General features: G+C 43.5%; 1 protein-coding gene across 1 annotated transcript; it reads right to left on the bottom strand.

The window, feature by feature from the left end:
• Window positions 1-11128: 11128 nt before the first annotated feature.
• Window positions 11129-15296, bottom strand: LOC109748554 (uncharacterized). The gene is made up of 10 exons (XM_020307585.4): window positions 14683-15296; window positions 14168-14348; window positions 13864-13997; window positions 12980-13092; window positions 12478-12601; window positions 12158-12313; window positions 11906-12058; window positions 11726-11805; window positions 11557-11606; window positions 11129-11467 (listed from the first exon to the last, which is right to left on the bottom strand). Exons 1-10 carry the CDS (start codon window positions 15139-15141, stop codon window positions 11337-11339), a joined length of 1581 nt encoding a protein of 526 aa, XP_020163174.1. The 5' UTR covers window positions 15142-15296; the 3' UTR covers window positions 11129-11336.
• Window positions 15297-18176: the final 2880 nt, after the last annotated feature.

Genomic DNA, 18176 nt, shown 5'->3' with positions numbered 1-18176 from the left:
CGCTCCTACACCTCCCTGATCACGGTAAGTTTCTCTAGTGTTTTGCTTAACAAATGCATAAAGACCTAGACTTAGCTTTATTTCCTCCAATATGCTTACCATAATGACCTAGAGTTAGCTTATTTTCCTCCAAAATGACCCATTTTACCTAGGTTAGCTTATAAATGATGCAGTTCATCCAAGTTAGCTCAAAAATGACCCATTTTACCTACATTAGCTCCTAAATGATCCATTTTACCTACGTTAGCTTTAAAATGGCCCATTTCACCTAGGTTAGCTCCAAAATGACCCATTTCACCTAGGTTAGCTCCAAAATGACCCATTTCACCTTACTTAGCTCAAAAACGATGCCCTTCACCTTAGTTAGCTCATAAACGACCCATTTCAACTAAGTTAGCTCATAAATGATCCATTTCAACTAAGTTAGCTCATAAACAACCCATTTCAACTTAGTTAGCTCATATATGATCCATTTCACCTAAGTTAGCTCATAAATGACATATACTTCTTGTTCTAGTCTTCTTCTTGTTCTAGTCACCTATTTCTAACTTTCTTATTTACCATTTTGCAGATTTCATTCACTTCATGGAAGCTAGCTTGCTATGATGGAGTGCTTGCTTTTCCTTTGATGAAACTTTGCATTGTATCTAGCTTGCTATGATGGAACTTGCTATCTTCATGAAACATTGCATTGTAATATATATATGGATGGAACAATGTGTATGGATGGAACTTGCTTATGTATGAACAATGTGTATGGATGAAACTGATGTGATATGTGATATGAAACTTATGTGCTGGATATGTGCTGGATATGTGCTGGATATGTGATATGAAACTTATATATTTTCTGTGCAAATTGTGGGATTTAATAAAAAACAGAAAAAACAGACAATATGCAGGCTCTTTGCCGTCTGCCACCGACGGCAAAGAGTTCTTTGCCGTCTGCCGCGGACGGCAAAGAAGCCACGTGGCAGCCAACTGTGCTTCCTGGGAGCTGACCCATTTGGTCAGTTTGCCTACAGTGGCAGACGGCAAAGACTTTGCCGTCCGTGGCAGACGGCAAAGAACCTGCACTTTGCCATCAGTGGCAGACGGCAAAGAACCTGCCATCTAGTGACGTGTAGATGACATCATAAGGCGGACGGCAAAGACCAGAGAAATTTTGCCGTCTGCGGCGGACGGCAAAGGTCTGCCGTTAGCCACTTAACGGACTGACAGTGCAATTATTGCCGTCCGCCCTCTTTGCCGTCCGCCGCAGACGGCAAAGAGCCTTTGCCGTCCGCCGCCAGGAAGCAGACGGCAAAGCAGCTGTTTACCGTAGCCTTCTTTGCCGGAGCCTTTTGCCGTCCGCGGCTGACGGCAAAGGTCTTTGCCGTCCGCCTTTCGAGCCTTTGCCGTCCGCCGTGGCAGACGGCAAAGTAGCTGTTTCCTGTAGTGATTTGCACCGAAACAAAGGGACCTTCAAACCACGTCCATAGTCAAGTTCCCATATCTCCTCTATGTAACCATAATATGTTTCCTTTCCCGTATTGGTTGTTGCATCAAAGCGGACACCACTGTTTTGGTTGGTGCTCTTCTTATCTTGGGCGATCGTGTAAAATGTATTACCATTTATCTCGTACCCTTTGAAAGTCATTATATTCGAAGATGGTAACTGGGACAGCGAGTACAGGTCATCTTCAATAGAGGCGTCATGCATGGTACGTGTCTGCAACCACCCAGCGAAACTCCTGGTTTGTTCACGTGTAATCCAGTCATCAGACCGCTCCGGGTGTTTGGAGCGTAGAAAATTCTTGTGTTCGTCCATATACTGAGCCACCAAGGCGGAATTCTGTAGAACTGTGTAGTGTGCTTCAGTGAGAGAATGTCCGTCCATACATATTTTTTGATTCCCTCCTAGCGTGCCTTTTCCATCCAGTCTGCCCTTATGCCGCGATTCAGGAACACCAATCAGCTTAAGGTCAGGAATAAAGTCAATACAAAACTCAATGACCTCCTCATTTTCATGGCCCTTGGAGATGCTTCCTTCTGGCCTAGCACGGTTATGAACATATTTCTTTAAGACTCCCATGAACCTCTCAAAGGGGAACATATTGTGTAGAAATACAGGACCCAAAACGTTAATCTCTTCGCATAGGTGAACTAGGACGTGCGTCATGATGTTGAAGAAGGATGGTGGGAACACCAACTCGAAACTGACAAGACATTGCACCAAATCATTCTCTAACCTTGGTATGATTTCTGGATCGATTGCCTTCTGAGAGATTGCATTGAGGAATGCACATAGCTTCACAATGGCTAATCGAACGTTATCCGGTAGAAGCCCCCTCAATGCAACCGGAAGCAGATGCATCATAATCACGTGGCAGTCATGAGACTTTAGGTTCTGGAACTTTTTCTCTGCCATGTTTATTATTCCCTTTATATTCGACGAGAAGCCAGACGGTACCTTAATACTGAGCAGGCATTCAAAGAAGATTTCCTTCTCTTCTTTGGTAAGAGCGTAGCTGGCATGACCCTGATGTATGCCGTCTTCTCCATGCATACGTTGCTGGTCCTCCCGTGCCTCAAGTGTATCTTTTGTCTTCCCATACACGCCCAAGAAGCCAAGCAGGGTCACGCAAAGATTCTTCGTCACGTGCATCACGTCGATTGCGGAGCGGACCTCTAGGTCTTTCCAATAGGGCAGGTCCCAAAATATAGATTTCTTCTTCCACATGGGTGCGCGTCCGTTAGCATCATTCGGAACAGGTTGTCTGCCAGGACCCTTTCCAAAGACTACCTTCAAATCCTTGACCATATCATGTACATCGGCACCAGTACGGTGGCGAGGCTTCGTCCGGTGATCCGCCTCACCTTTGAAATGCTTGCCTTTCTTTCTTACGGGATGTCTGCTCGGAAGAAATCGACGATGTCCCAGGTACACATTCTTCCTACAATTGTCCAAATATATACTGTCGGTATCATCCAAACAGTGTGTGCATGCGCGGTATCCCTTATTTGTCTGTCCTGAAAGGTTACTGAGATCAGGCCAATCATTGATGGTCACGAACAGCAAGGCCTTTAGGTCAAATTCTTCCCCCATGTGCTCATCCCACGCACGTACACCTGTTCCATTCCACATCTGTAAGAGTTCTTCAACTAATGGCCTTAGGTACACATCAATGTCGTTGCCGGGTTGCTTAGGGCCTTGGATGAGCACTGGCATCATAATGAACTTCCGCTTCATGCACAACCAAGGAGGAAGGTTATACAAACATAGAGTCATAGGCCAGGTGCTATGGTTGCTGCTCTGCTCCCCAAAAGGATTGATGCCATCTGCGCTTAGATCAAACCATACGTTCCTTGCGTCATCTGCAAACTCCTTCCCGTACTTTCTCTCAATTTTTCTCCACTGTGACCCGTCAGCGGGTACTCTCAACTTTCCGTCTTTCTTACGGTCTTCTCTGTGCCATCGCATCGCCTTGTCATGCTCTTTGTTTTGGAACAAACGTTTCAACCGTGGTATTATAGGAGCATACCACATCACCTTGGCAGGAATCTTCTTCCTGGGGCGCTCGCCCTTGACATCACCAGGGTCATCGCGCCTGATCTTATAGCGCAATGCACCGCATACCGGGCAAGCGTTCAAATCCTCATACTCACCGCGGTAGAGGATGCAGGCATTAGGGCATGCATGTATCTTCTGCACCTCTAACCCTAGAGGGCAGACAACCTTCTTTTCTTCGTATGTACTCTCGGGCAATTTGTTGTCCTTTGGAAGCATATTATTTATCATTACCAGCAACTTTCCAAATCCCTTGTCAGATACACCATTCTCTGCCTTCCATTGCAGCAATTCCAGTGTGGTGCCCAACTTTTTCTTGTCAGCTTCGCAATTCGGGTGCAACAATTTCTTGTGATCCTCTAACATGCGCTGCAAGTTCTTCTTCTCCAAATCACTTGCGCAGTTTCTCTTTGCATCGGCAATGGCCCGACCTAGATCATCAACGGGCTCATCTGATGCCTCTTCTTCAGCTTCTTCCCGCATTGCCGGCTTAGCTTCTTCCCCCATTGTTGTATCATCGTATTCAGGGAACCCATGGCCAGGATAGCTGTCGTCGTCCTCTTCTTCTTCATTGTCTTCCATCATAACCCCTCTTTCTCCGTGCTTGGTCCAAACATTATAGTGGGGCATGAAACCGGACTTAAACAGGTGGACATGAATGGTTCTTGACGTAGAGTAATTGTGATCATTCTTACATACTAAACATGGACAAGGCATAAAACCATCCGCCCGCTTGTTTGCCTCAGCCGCAAGCAGAAAAGTTTGCACGCCATTAATGAACTCGGGAGAGCATCGGTCATCGTACATCCATTGTCGGCTCATCTTCATTACACAACACCGAAAAGACCAAATTAATACAAGTTCATACATAAAGTTCATACAAGACTTAAATGCAACAAACAAATAACTCTCTAACTAAAGCATTTAAATGCAATAACAAATGCGATCAAGATCGCAACTAAGTTAACAATTGTCCAACAGCATAATGATACCAAGCCTCACTATCAATGGCATATTTTCTAATCTTTCTAATCTTCAAACGCATTTTCTCCATCTTGGTCTTGTGATCATCGACGACATCGGCAACATGCAACTCCAATTCCATCTTCTCCCCCTCAATTCTTTTCAATTTTTCTTTCAAATACTCGTTTTCTCTTTCAACTAAATTTAACCTCTCAACAATAGGGTCGGTTGGAATTTCCGGTTCACAAACCTCCTAGACAAAAATATCTATGTCAATTTGATGGGCATAATTTGTCATAAACACGAAATGCAACAACTAGTTTTAAAAGAGAATATACCACATCCGAATCATAACAAGGACGAGGGCCGACGGGGACGGATATCAAAACCATGGCACTATGTATAATAAACAACATACGATTAAGATAATTATACGAGTAACTATATATCCAAATCACACAAACATCAATTTGGTAATGTAAAACATTCATGAACAAGAGGCTCACCACAAGGTGGTGCCGGCGACGGAACGGTGCGGGCGATCGACTGTGGTTACGACGGAGATTTAGAAGGCACTAAGTAAACCACACCTACATATGCAAACTAAGTGTTATTTTTGACCTCAAATTGCATATAAATCAAATACTAGCACATATATTTCCTCCCAAATTACTAAACTCATAAATTAATCACTATACAAAAGCATTGCAAGAGCTAATCTAGCAATGAGAGATGAAAGGACAAAGTTGCTAACCTTTGTGATCATTTGAATGGATGGGGGCCTTCAAATCTTGACAAATTTTGGGCAAAATGTGTGATGAGCTCGAGAGGAAGAGGGGAAGAACAGAGAGGAGAGGGGAAAGGGGAAGAACAGAGCGAGCTCGGGTGGACGAAGGGTTTATGTAGGACGACCTTTAGCACCGGTTCGTGCCACGAACCGGTACTAAAGGTGCTGGAGGGGCCCCGGACTGACAACATCCTGCCACCACTCACTTTAGTACCGGTCCGTGGCACGAACCGGTGCTAAAGGTTAGCCACGAACCGGTACTAATGAGAGCGGCTGGCTAGCCGTTGGAACCGGCACTAATGCACACATTAGTGTCGGCTCAAAATCAAACCGGCACTAATGTGATTGACATTTGACCCTTTTTCTACTAGTGCATGCTCATCTACACCCATGCATGAACAGTAAATTCAAAAGGATAGTAAAAATATATGAAATTTTTAGGCATCCAAGATGTTTCGAGGTGTTTCGACATCTAAGGAGCTCGTGCCAAAAAATTTCGTGGTGTTTCGACATCTAAGGAGCTCGTGCCAAAAAACAAATTTTAGGTGTCCGAGAAACTTTGAAAAAGAACAATAGAACCGGGTTTTTTTTTTTTGCCACGAGCTCCTCAGATGTCTAAACAATCTGAAATTGTGCGCTCACCATGTGTACATGAGCAACTTGGATGCCTAAAAAATTCAGATTTGTTTGTATTTTTTTAACGTACCGAGTGTAGATGAGCCTGAGCACCGGAGTATGAGCTATGACTGAGCTTCCATAATAGTCCTTCACATTTTTCTACTCGCGATCTACGCCGGTACCAATACACAAGGAGCAGTCATGAGATATGATGAGCTTTCATAATTCTCCATCACTTTTTTCGACTTTCAGCAAATGATTTCATCCCAAGATCCAAGTTGCACACTTGCAACAGTATATCCCCATCACCCCATGCATGCAATCTACTCGCACCTCATCATGTCCCCAACGAACGAGCACACCCGCACTGAACCAGCCTAGGCAAGACTACACGGGCGAGCAATGAGTCAGCTCCTACGTTAAAATGGGAAAAAGAATCTACATTTCCCCAGCAGAATCCAGCAGAGGTGGAATCTGCACTCGATGCAGGTTGATGGGGCTACCAGGGGAGCCCATCATTCGGCCTGTCAAAGGCTCATCAAAGCCATAGAGCAGGCCCACCGCCGGTCGGAATGACAAAAGCTTCTTCAAAAGACAAGCCATAGACTGTTTTCCCTAAAGAAAAAGCATAGACTGTTGAACAAAGATTCACGACTGGACAAGATAAATGCCAGCTCACATAAATCACAGTTGTACAAATGACCATAATGCACATTAACAAAATATTTTGTAACATTTCAGATTTGTGCTGAAGGAATATTTTTGTTAGAAGATGCTAGATTTTCTATGGAATATACTACAAATCAGAGAGATCGGCGGCCAACAGGGTGATTCATCATGCTTGCTGATCGACGATTCGTCATGGATTTCTAGTTTGTCGTTTGTTTTTGGCTCTTGAGTCGTTGGCCCTATAGGGTCTGTATCGAATCTTTCTGCTTATTTTATCACTAAGTTGTTGTAAACGTTTTAAGGGTTTCAGTTCACTAAAGCCGGGAAAGCGCCTCCGTTCTAGAAAAATGTACTACATGTAACGAATCAAACGACCAAGGTAGAAAAATAAATCCTAAGTATTATAAGGCCCTCCACTATGTATGCTCGGTGCCAAATTCACTTTCCCTTCGTTTCGCATCGATGCCCTCCATTGCCCAGCAAGTAGCTACTTTGATGCCAAATGCACAAAGTAGTAAGCAATTATCACCCCGGCCATTGAAAAAAGCAAACCGGACTGGAGAAGCTCACCAGTAAGCAGTTGATAGTTCCGTTGAGTTCTTCCATTCAGGTCCCGCTTTTTTAGGCTGTGAACATAGGTTGTGATACGATATCAAATTACACCTATATTTATATGAGGTCTCTGGGTACAAATTCCACCTATATGCTATTACCCTGTATTCCCTGACACCCTTCCGGTAACCCCAAAACGCTTCTGGCTTCTCTCGAAACTATTTTTTTATTTCCGAAACTTGTCTGATAATATTCTCTCATATTCCTAGCTCCTATAGAACTCAACTGATCGTAATCCCTTAAGCGTGTGACCCTGCAGGTTTGATCCACTTGCAACTTTGCAAGATACGAGAAATAATAGGAATCCAGTGAGGTACATGCACATGGACACCTGCATACCCGGAGGCCAGAGACCGCGAACAACCACAATCGTAGTGGTGCCACTGCCACGAGCCTGCCCATCCCGATTGATGATGTGCAACAGTAGTAGCGCCAACAATAGGATAGGAACAAACATGTTGGGTTGCACCTGCAGCACGCACAATGCACCACAGAGCCACATGGCATAAGGATTGTGATTGTGGTCCAAGTGAGAGCATGGTTAATACTCCCTCGTCTAGGTGTACAAGTCACCTTATGAAAACCAAATAATTTCAAAACACTTAGGCATGGTTCATTAACTCTCATCTCGGTTCTTGTTTCTTGACATAAATAAAGGAATCAACCAATAAGAGATGTGGGGCGTACATGCTTTTAATGACTTGAGACTACCAAACACGACATGCAGTGGTCAGTTCATTGCATGCAGTGCTATTAATTAGCAAATAAACATTAAGTCATCTCGTTTTTCCCTCCTCCTTAGTCATGGTGCACAACCTAAGATGACTTAGGCTGGTCGTAATGGGAGTATCATAGCTTGTATCATGCATGCCAACTAGGCAATTTTGATGAGGTGTCATAGAATTAAATAAAGAAAGAGAGAGTTGAGTATCATATCATGATACCGTATCATAATAAATGATATGCTGCTATGTGTCATGCATGACAATAAATAAAGTACTACATGATACTAATATATGATACTATGCATTAAGGAGGTAGTATCATACGCTAGTATCATATGCATGATACTAGTATATGATACTTCCCATTGCAACCAGCCTTATGCACCTACACGGAGGGAATAGTATAGCCAACAACCGGCTATATGTAGTTGCCATATCACATATAGTCAACCTAATAGTAGTTATCATATATAGTAGTTAGTTGCTAAGTAGTACTAGTTTATTAATGCATGGCCCATCTTACACTTTCATAATGTTTCTTGGAGTCCATGTTGTAGCCGGCTATTAATCTATAGCCTGCTGACTGTACCTTATTACACTTGCTCTGACTTGAGTGACAACTTCTTTGCTTCCATTTATTGATGCACCTTATCTACTCATAAAACTATGAAGAACACACGCCAAGGATAAAGATAGGGACCACCAGTCCACCACAGACCATATTGTGTTCGTTGCAAGAGTCAACCCTTAGACTGCCAATAGTACTTTTTAAGGATATATAAGAGGCTATTGCACGGCCTTAGAATAAGGCCCTTACGGGTATCAAGGTTTACAAGTTTACAGAATAGTGCGGCTAGATAACTAGCAAAAGGCAAACAAAATATTAAACAAAGGGCAGCGAAGCAAATTCCCGGACGTCCTGAAGTTGTGTTCTTGCTTTGGCAAAACATATTGCCCCATAAGTTGTCAAGATTTTTGATCCAGCTTCTCACATAAATCCAATCATGGTGTTTTATCAAGTTTTTCACATAAACTGGTTCAATGTTTTTTTAATTGAGATCAGTATACAGGTGGGGTTCTCCCCATTCAAAAAAAAACAGTCCAGAAGTTGTATTGGATTCAATGCTTAAGCAAGTAATAGAGTTCTAACCAAAGATCATCCATTGCAAGAAAACACATGGTTGTCCACAATGCTACCGTACATAAATCTTCTACCACCCATGGGCTTACATTGTAAAGAGATTTTTTTGCGGGACTTTGTAGAGAGAATTGCCTACTTGACACTAACTGAAACGAGCTTCTGGCGATGTTGTCATATCTTCGTGGAATTTTATTGGGTTGTGCACCATTGTGGATGAAGCTAAGCTTTGGGCATGCCTCACCGGTCTTTACATCGGTATACGCTTCACATGCCAAGTATTTTGGAAATTGATTGTGCTTTTATGGCCTCTTTCCGTGCAAATGAAAATCTTGACAGGTCCCCTCTTATTGATATGAAGAAGGAAGCTCATAGCACCATTTAGTTTTTCAATAGCTTTAATATGTCTAAGGTAAAATTGCCAAGCCAGTTTCATTTTGATAATAGGTCTGATGGTATTCTTCTTAATAGTTGTCCGCCCTGCCTGGCATATGCTGTAAGAAGTGGTTGTAATACTTTTCTAAACAATTAATAAATGGGACGTGTTTTAAAAATAAAGTGTAAAACTACCTTTCTCTACTTGGACCTAAAAATGTTCTCCTTTCTGTTTGACATTGTGTCTATGTTTTACGTCTTTCGTGACACTTTCATCCACTCTACTACAACAATGTGTCATGTCAGATGTTAGATGCCAGGACAAAAATGCTTCTTAAGAGGCCAACTGGCGCCCGCGCGCACCTATTGGGCTGCCCCAGTTAGTTATGCCTGGTGGGTTGACAAGTGGACCTTTCATCGATTGCAAGGTGGTTGATTGGGTGCAGGCGAAACGTTTGACCGGTGACTTTTAATTTATTTAATTAAAAAACTAATTTTAAAAAAATCATGGGTTTCAAAATAGTTCTTAAATTTCAATAGAGTTCACATATATGAAAAAGCAAGATTTTTAAAAAAAATGTAAAAAGTTCATGGATTTGAAAAAATCATGAATTTTGATTTTACTTTTTTTTTGCAAAAGTGGAAAAAAGTTCGCGGACTTGGAAATGGTCATGCATTTGAAAGATGTAAATGGATTCAAATAAAATTAACGGATTTCAAAAAGAATCCCAGGTTTTGAAAAGTTCCTAATTTGATAAATGTTTATGCATTTGAAAAATGTTCACAAAAAATTGAAAAACAGTTTGCAAAATTTGTTCAGGAAAATTGAAAAGAGTTCTGGAGTTGTAGAAAAGTTCTTGAAATTGAAAAAAGTTCACGCATTTGAAAAAAATAGAAAGGGAAAAAATGATGAACAAAATTGGGAAAGCTCAAAATTTTCATTTTTATGAATTTGAAAAAAAAGTCCGCAAATTTAAGAAATGTTCACGATTTTAAAAAAAATCATGAATTTTGAAAAAGAATTAAAAATGACAAAGGAAAAGAAATAAGAAAACCCTTACAAAGCCCATCCTTGAAAAAACCAGGAAACCCCGTTGAGAAAAAAAACTATCTAGACTGGTCGAACAGGAACTACACGCGAGACAAACGTTGCGAACCTGGAAAAAAAAAAGAGTTACATGGGCCAAGCCCAAGGGTGATGGCGGTGTTCGCCGGATTACGTAATCACTTATAACCGGCGTATAAGGCGTTGAATAGGGTTTCGGATCAAGGCCTGGGCGGGAAAGGACACCTCCCAGGGCTCTGCATGGCATGTGCCCATTTATGTGTACATTCGGCCAGCAGGTGGGCTCAGCCCAAGCGTGAAAGATATTAAAAAGAAGTAAAAGAGCAAAATCACTAATTAAGAAGTACTCTTTGTAAAGATCACTCCCACCTCCTAATTGCAACAAAGCGACGCAGTGCAGATGCGTCATTTGTCGTAATATGGGAGTTTTTTTAGATTCGTTTATTCAAAACATTTTATTTTTTAAATCGTGCATCCAAATTCTGAACCGTTTTCATCGTTGGAATCCTCGCCCCGAGATCTTTTGACCAAGATCCATGTTGATATGTTTCAGTGAACTTTTGTTTCATCGATAAGAAGTTTCTGGGGTCATAAATTCAATGTTCAGCGCCAACAGTTCTAGAAGTAGAAAAAGAGAACCTCTGCATTCATGATCCGTTTATGACTGCTTAAGTTCAAAAATTTCTGGTGTCTTGTTTAATTTGAAGTTGCACTAATGCACTATCTTCAGTTTTTGTACTTATCGCCCTGTAGAAGATAGCAAAGTCCTTACATTTTCCATGTAGCTACATTAATTTTCCTTGACTGTGAAAATCAATGGCGCCTTCTTACTGCTACATCTGCGCAATGTCCTTGTTATACTGATCTATCCATCCATGTATGATCCCAACTTCCTGTCTCCTTTGTTCTACAAGCCAGTCTGGATCATCCTTGGTTGCTGATCTGAGGTCCAAATGATGGGCCCCTGAACATCACCACCACAAAAGAAGTAGTCATGTTTAAGTAAGTTTCAGAATCCTTTTGACGTTGCATATTTGCTGCAATCATGTTTACCTTTCTCTGTGACAAGAGCAATGATGCTGGATGATATGTTCTTGAGCACCCTGATGATAGCAGTTTGACAGGAATACTATTAGTATTTTTTTACTGTGGTAAAATTGTTACCTGAATGGTCGAAATTATCATCATGCATGATTCATATGGTGAAATCTACTGCTCCTACCCGCCTCGACTCCATGGGTCTCGCATCCCGTTGGAGAAGATGATGTTACTCCCAAACCTCTTGAGAACCTTGTCAATTTTCTGCAGTGGGTTGTACAATGCAGTACCAGATGAGCACATGCCATCTAAAGAGATGCTGCTACTGATATGTAAACACTGAGAATCTGAAACAAACACTTACATGGCCACCATATTCAGTAGTGATCCAGTGCATCCTTGGACGAACTCCGTAGACCAGGTGGCAGCCCTCCGACCTCTTCTCGTCACTGAAGCTGGACGGTGGGAACATGCTCTCGTTCGACACCGTCATCGGCATGACCATCTCTGTGCAGGCCTGCAAAAGAGTTTGTTTCAGAAAACACATATATGATCTTCTCAGGCTTCATTTGTTATCACTACACCACATTCACATGTATGTGAGTCAGGCTTGTACCTGCCAGCCCCAGCCATGGAGGCCATGAGGGTCATCGCCACCCTCCACCTCGAAGCATTTCTGGTCGCCTGTGTAATTGTAGTATAGGCTCGCCGCAGCGAAAGCTTTGCCGATGACGTCTGCTTCCGCGGGAAAAGAATCAATGATCTTGCACATCTGCAGAAATGTCAGGATAATTACATGCTCAGCAGAAAAGAATAAAAACAGGTCCTCAGACTCAGTTTTGGTAGAAACTCATGTTTCTCTCCTCATTCATGATACATTTGATGTAGTAATGCAGGCGAGAGTAAGGGTTGTAAATTAGGTTACAAGTGCCTAACCTCCTTCACAGGGTAAGCAGGCAGATTCATCATGAAATTGGCTGGAGTTGGATAGTCCACCATGGCTGTGGTGGTGAATGCTGCCCTTAGCCATAATGCCAGCGGATAAACGGAATGCACCGTCCTAAAATACAAGAGATAGAGCAATGTCACGAACCCGAGTCATCACTGTCGATTTGATCAAAGTATGATATGCTTCGTTGACAAGATGAGTTTTGCATGTCCATCAATCTACCAATTGCATTTAATGTGCATCTTTGGGGCTGCAAGTTATTTTCTCGCGTATTTCTTGGCTACAAGGTTTTACTATTTGTTTGATTTACTTGCACTTCACACAAAGAAAAGAATACTTGCAGTCATAATCTTTTGTTTTTCTCCCTACACTAGTAAATTTTATACCATGGAGACGGCGTCCTCTACAGTTATGAGTAAAGAAAAAAAATCATTTTCTCCCTGCATGATAAGATTGAGTAATTCTGTAATTGTGCTGGGCAAAGCTTACTTGCAGGCCCTAAAGGTTTTGCTGAGCTCCAAGAGCCCTGTGTCATTGGATCCCTTGTCCTCTAGCAGATCCCAGACCGCCTTGATGACACTGAAGCAATTCAGGCTCTCAGACTGCAAAATTAGTTGGATGTTACAAACTTATAATTGATCAGCTGATTAAACACTTTTTTTTTTTGGAAACATGACTTGGTACAGCTACTAATCAAGCATCAATCAGACAAAGATGTCACTAGCAAGTGACTCGTCATTCCCTTCCTTTTTTATATCTTGTCTCTACCGTATTAGTAAAAGCTGTGTCATCAGGCATCAATGATGAACAAAATATACATCAATTTGCATATCTTTGGACAAGTGAGGACCTTATTCATAACCGCCTATTGATAGCGTTTTGGCGAGGTTGCACGTCGCAATCAAACTAATCAAAAACTGAATCATTAGCCGTGTTGAACTCATTAAGGTAAGTCCTCACCTAGACATCCACATCATTAGCCATTTCAGTCACGCACTTAAATTCCATGTATTATTTCTTGAAAGATTCTAATCAAACACATCAATGGCAGTGTGCATCGCTCGATGCAGAGGCCGGGGGTAATCCTCCTTTTCGGAGAAAAAAAACATCTGTTACGCTCATGCTTTTGAAGAAAAACACCATCACCAATTCATAATTCATAACTGAAAACCACTAAGGTGCCGCTAGGTACTGATAACACGACAGCAAATGAAATTCAGTACTAATAGTAATTCAGGGCCAACACCGTGACCACAAGTGAAATTCAGTATCCAGAGCAGAGCATGCTGATCTGCCATGCGTTGTCATGACCAATAATTTGACCGGTGATACTTTGATGTTATGCAGTAGTATTGATTAATTCCCATTATTACCTTGAAGTCCTGCGAGATGGCGTCGTTGAAGCTAGACCACGGGGTGATGTCGTCGAACTGCAGTATCGGAGCAGAGGATGCCAGTGCTCCCATGGCGACATGGGGATACTTGAGCCTGAACCATGAAGCCAGCACTAGAAACAACAGGCATAAAATCATTTACTGTACTTTATTTTTGGAAGATGCATCCATACTGACTACATTATTATTGTAGATTAGCTCATCCTAATTTTCTCTCAAAAAAGATTGTCGCACACATGGATTTAATTGGCGATATGGGGAGACGCGTCGGTGATGGACATACTGCCGCCGTAGGAGCCGCCAAAGACAACGACGGGGGCGTCGACGGCAGAGAGGTTCTGCTTGAGGCTGGTGATGAGGATGGCGAAGTCGGCGAGCGCCTGCGTGGACGTCAGGTAGCCCACCGTGTCTGCCGACGTGTACGAGTCGTTTCCGAACGGCTTCGACTCCCCGTAGTACCGATGCTGCACACAAATTTCAAACAAGTTAGTACTATTATACTAGTTGAACAAGTGATTACAGTTAGTACTAATTAGTATTTTCTTTTTTTTCACGAATACATAAAGCTTGCGTATTTTTTCATTGTGAGAAGGAAAAGGAAAATAAAGTGTAATTACTATGGATGCTAATTAGCATGACAAGAAAAAAGTTTAAACAAGTGATTACTATGGAAGCTTAAACAACAGCAAAAATGGTGTCTTGTCTCGAGAGAATCAATAGGACAACCAAATTTTGGACCAGGGCGCGTGCGGTCACCGACGACATCAGCCATGGCAGAGGATGTGGCCAAAAGAGTACCTCGATGAAGACGAGGAGGGCGCCGAACTCGGGCGCGATGTCGAACATGAAGCCGGTGTTGGTGGCGAACCACTCGATGTCGCCCTCGTTGCCCGTGTACACGAACAGAGGGCCGACGCCGCCGGCGCCGGCGGTGGGTTTCCGCCAGAAGGTGTCGTTGAGGAGGTACTTCTGGGAAAAGACGCGGGAGGAGTTGGGCGTGAAGGTGAAGTGATCCAGCTCCTGCGGGAAGTAGTGCGCCGTGAACGGCTTCGCGGAGGCCGTGGCGGCGGTGGTGTACCTGCCGCTCGAGCTTGCCGCCCGGTGCTGCTGCAGAGGAGCGAGCCAAGCAGGGAAAGGAGGAGGCTGGCTGGGAAGCTTGGAGGAGGTCGCTGCTGCTGCCAGTGGTGTGGGCGCGAACGCTGTGAAGAAGAGGAGGAGCGCCGGGACGACGGCGATGAGCGAGGAGGAAGCCGCCATTTTTGCCCGTCGCTAGAGCTCTCACTGCAGGTTGCTCATGTCAGTGCTCGTGTCGTGTGGGGTTCATTCTTTGCGCTAACGCGTTAAGTATCCCGCCTGGGGAGTACGTTCGCAAGAATGAAACTCAAAGGAATTGACGGGGGCCCGCACAAGCGGTGGAGCATGTGGTTTAATTCGATGCAAAGCGAAGAACGAACTAGGGTTCAATGAATGGAGAAATTGATATTTCCTTTTTCCATGAAAAAAAGGGGCAGGGAGCAAGATCAAATACCGAGAAAAGAAGTTGACGACCCGTAGGCCTTCCACCTCCACGCGGCATTGCTCCGTCAGGCTTTCGTCCATTGCGGAAAATTCCCCACTGCTGCCTCATGAAGTGTTCTGTGGGGTTTAAGAACACGGACGAGACAAGATGGTCGTACAACACTAAGTTTTTTTTAGAGAAATGTCGGTTTTATTAATCAATCAACAACATTACACGGAGTTCCTGGGATATAAGAACCTTCATGAAGAGGTAGAGGCCCGACCCCCGAGTGGGCGACTCGGGGAAAACCCTAGCCGCCGCCGGCCCGGCCATCACCTCCCGCCCGCCCCCGCGTCGCTGTCGTCGGGGGGACGGCCGGTGAAGCCATGCCGGGCCCTAGGATGGCGGCGGCGGGGCCGATTGTTATTGTATTAATCTTATTGTCATAATATGACATTGCTCCACTAATATCATTATAAGACGTCTCAAAGTAAAATTGTGTGGTTGGAAGATAACTACTACTCCCTCCCATCCATAATTAGTGTCACAATTTCGAATTAAGGTTAGTTCAACCTTAGTTCAAAACTAAGACACTTATTATGGATCGGAGCGAGTAACAAAGGGCTATGTGGCGACCGAGTTGCGCGACGTTGCAGCTTGTGTGCGAGCAGGACAAGTCGGAGCGGCGGCTCCAGATCCGGAAGTGTGTATTGGCTAAGACTATGGTCGTGTGCCGTGTGGTTGACAAGGCCTTGTTGCTTATGTGGTTTTTGGTATGTCTTTCTCATAAATAGGGTCGACCTGTTTAGGTTTTCCATTTGGTTTCCCTTCTCTCCGGATGAACCCTTTTTTTTAAACGAGATCATATTCAGGTGAAAAAAATCATGTGCTTCTTTATGATGATTTGACACTATCTCTAGACTTTTCAGACTTTGCATATAAATCTGCTGAGCTGGTCAGGTGTATCTAAATCAATCCTCTTCGCGATGCAGGATTTCACTCGAGATGATGCTTTCATGTATTTTGCGAGAGATGTTTCTGCATGTGTGTTCACAAACTGCTGATCTTGCATATTGTATATGTGAAATTCTGCAAATTTCAGTGGTCGAGTTAATTAGAAGCAGGTTTCGGGGCTTCCATCGACATAGCTTTAGCTTTTAATAAAATCCGTCTTATTTTCTGGGATCATAAACAGTGGTGTATACAAGAATAAACCGTGTTATGCTATGTTATGTCAGTTATAGCCAGTTTGGGTGTTCTTATTTTTAATGCAATGCCCCTGCAAATTAATAACATGGCCCATGTCTATTTTATTTATTTTTGTGAAATATGACCCATGTGTATAACATGTGGACTCAGACCCCACGCGTCATAGACATCGCATATGTCAAAACCATGCATTAAAATTTTCAGCAGGGACCTCCCGAGCCGGATTAACTTTTTTTAGCTTCGTTTGGGGTTTGTCCTGCTGTGCCCCCAGCGTGACTTTATGACTTGTTCGTACTTTATACTGATGTGTTGGATGCTTGGTTCGTTGCTTTATAATATAAAGGAAAACACTTATTAGCAGACTTCTGGTAAAAGTCATTCGTCAGACTAGTCGCATGCCGTCGATTTGATTTAAATCTCACGGTCCAGAATGCTTCCGCAACGACGTGTTTTGAAAACAGCCCCTTCCGATTTTCTAGCCACATCCTCTGCTATAATCCATCCCGCATTAATATGACCTGCTATAAACGCATCCGACGCGCCCGTGCCGCCGATCTCGTCAATCCGCTCACCACCCTCACCTCTCCGTCATGAACCAGCCTCCCCCTCTGCCCGTGAGACACACCGCGCCGGTGCGACATGTGCCGTGGTGCACCCTCCCGTCATCAGGTGGCCATGCCGCCATTACCCGAGCGCGGTGCCTGCTTCCAAGCGGCGACTCCATGCTCGACGGAGAACCAGCACCCTCTTCCCTCCTCCACCAATCTGGTCCATCCTTGTGTGGTAACGTCTTATGGCTTGTGTGTTGCTCGCATGGCAGGCCAGGTAAGTTTGGCCAGATGACAACATGTGATGCCCTGAGCGAGGCGCCACCTTCACCCCACGTTGCTAATTCTGTATCAAGGTCTTGTATGGCATGATGCGAGTTTTCTTGTCATTTTCAGCATCTGCTCAATACGATCATACATGCCTCCATGGTGTGTCTCGTGCATGTGTTTATTGTACTAACACTTTGCTTCAAAGATTGCTGAACCATGATTCTTTGCTTCTTGGATATGTTTCTTGACCAGACGAGCAAACGCGCCCTGTCCACGACAATGTCCTCCAACACGCCCCTGGGCATGCTTGACGCATCGACGGTCGGTTCTTTTGCGGAAAGAAGTGATTATTGTGGAGACATGAATCCTGTAGCATCGGTTGAAAATATGATTGGTTGATGCTGCAACATACTACGAATCTGAAACTCTAACCAGCTATGTACAAAGGAAGTAGCGGAAAAAATGGAAGCATACAAAATTACTAATTGATGTGTATGTTGTTTGGGAAACAAACATCAGTGTAATACAGGGAGCATGCAACAATTAGTATTGTTCGAAGCATAGCTGTGGCAGTGGCAATATATAGTGGCATGAAACAAATTATAATATTCTACAAATAAGAAGCATGTAGCAATAATGTCAGAAACATAGGTAATTTGCTAGCATGACATACTACATGAGAATATGCCACATTACAATGTCGGAAGCATCGCAGCCTTTTTACATCATTTATTTGAGGAAAATATGCCACATTTGTAAGACGACGT

Source organism: Aegilops tauschii, chromosome 7 (assembly GCF_002575655.3).
Source record: "Aegilops tauschii subsp. strangulata cultivar AL8/78 chromosome 7, Aet v6.0, whole genome shotgun sequence".
Lineage (NCBI taxonomy): Eukaryota > Viridiplantae > Streptophyta > Magnoliopsida > Poales > Poaceae > Aegilops > Aegilops tauschii.
Note: the sequence above shows the minus strand (reverse complement) of the source record. Positions and strands in the feature narration are given on the sequence as shown.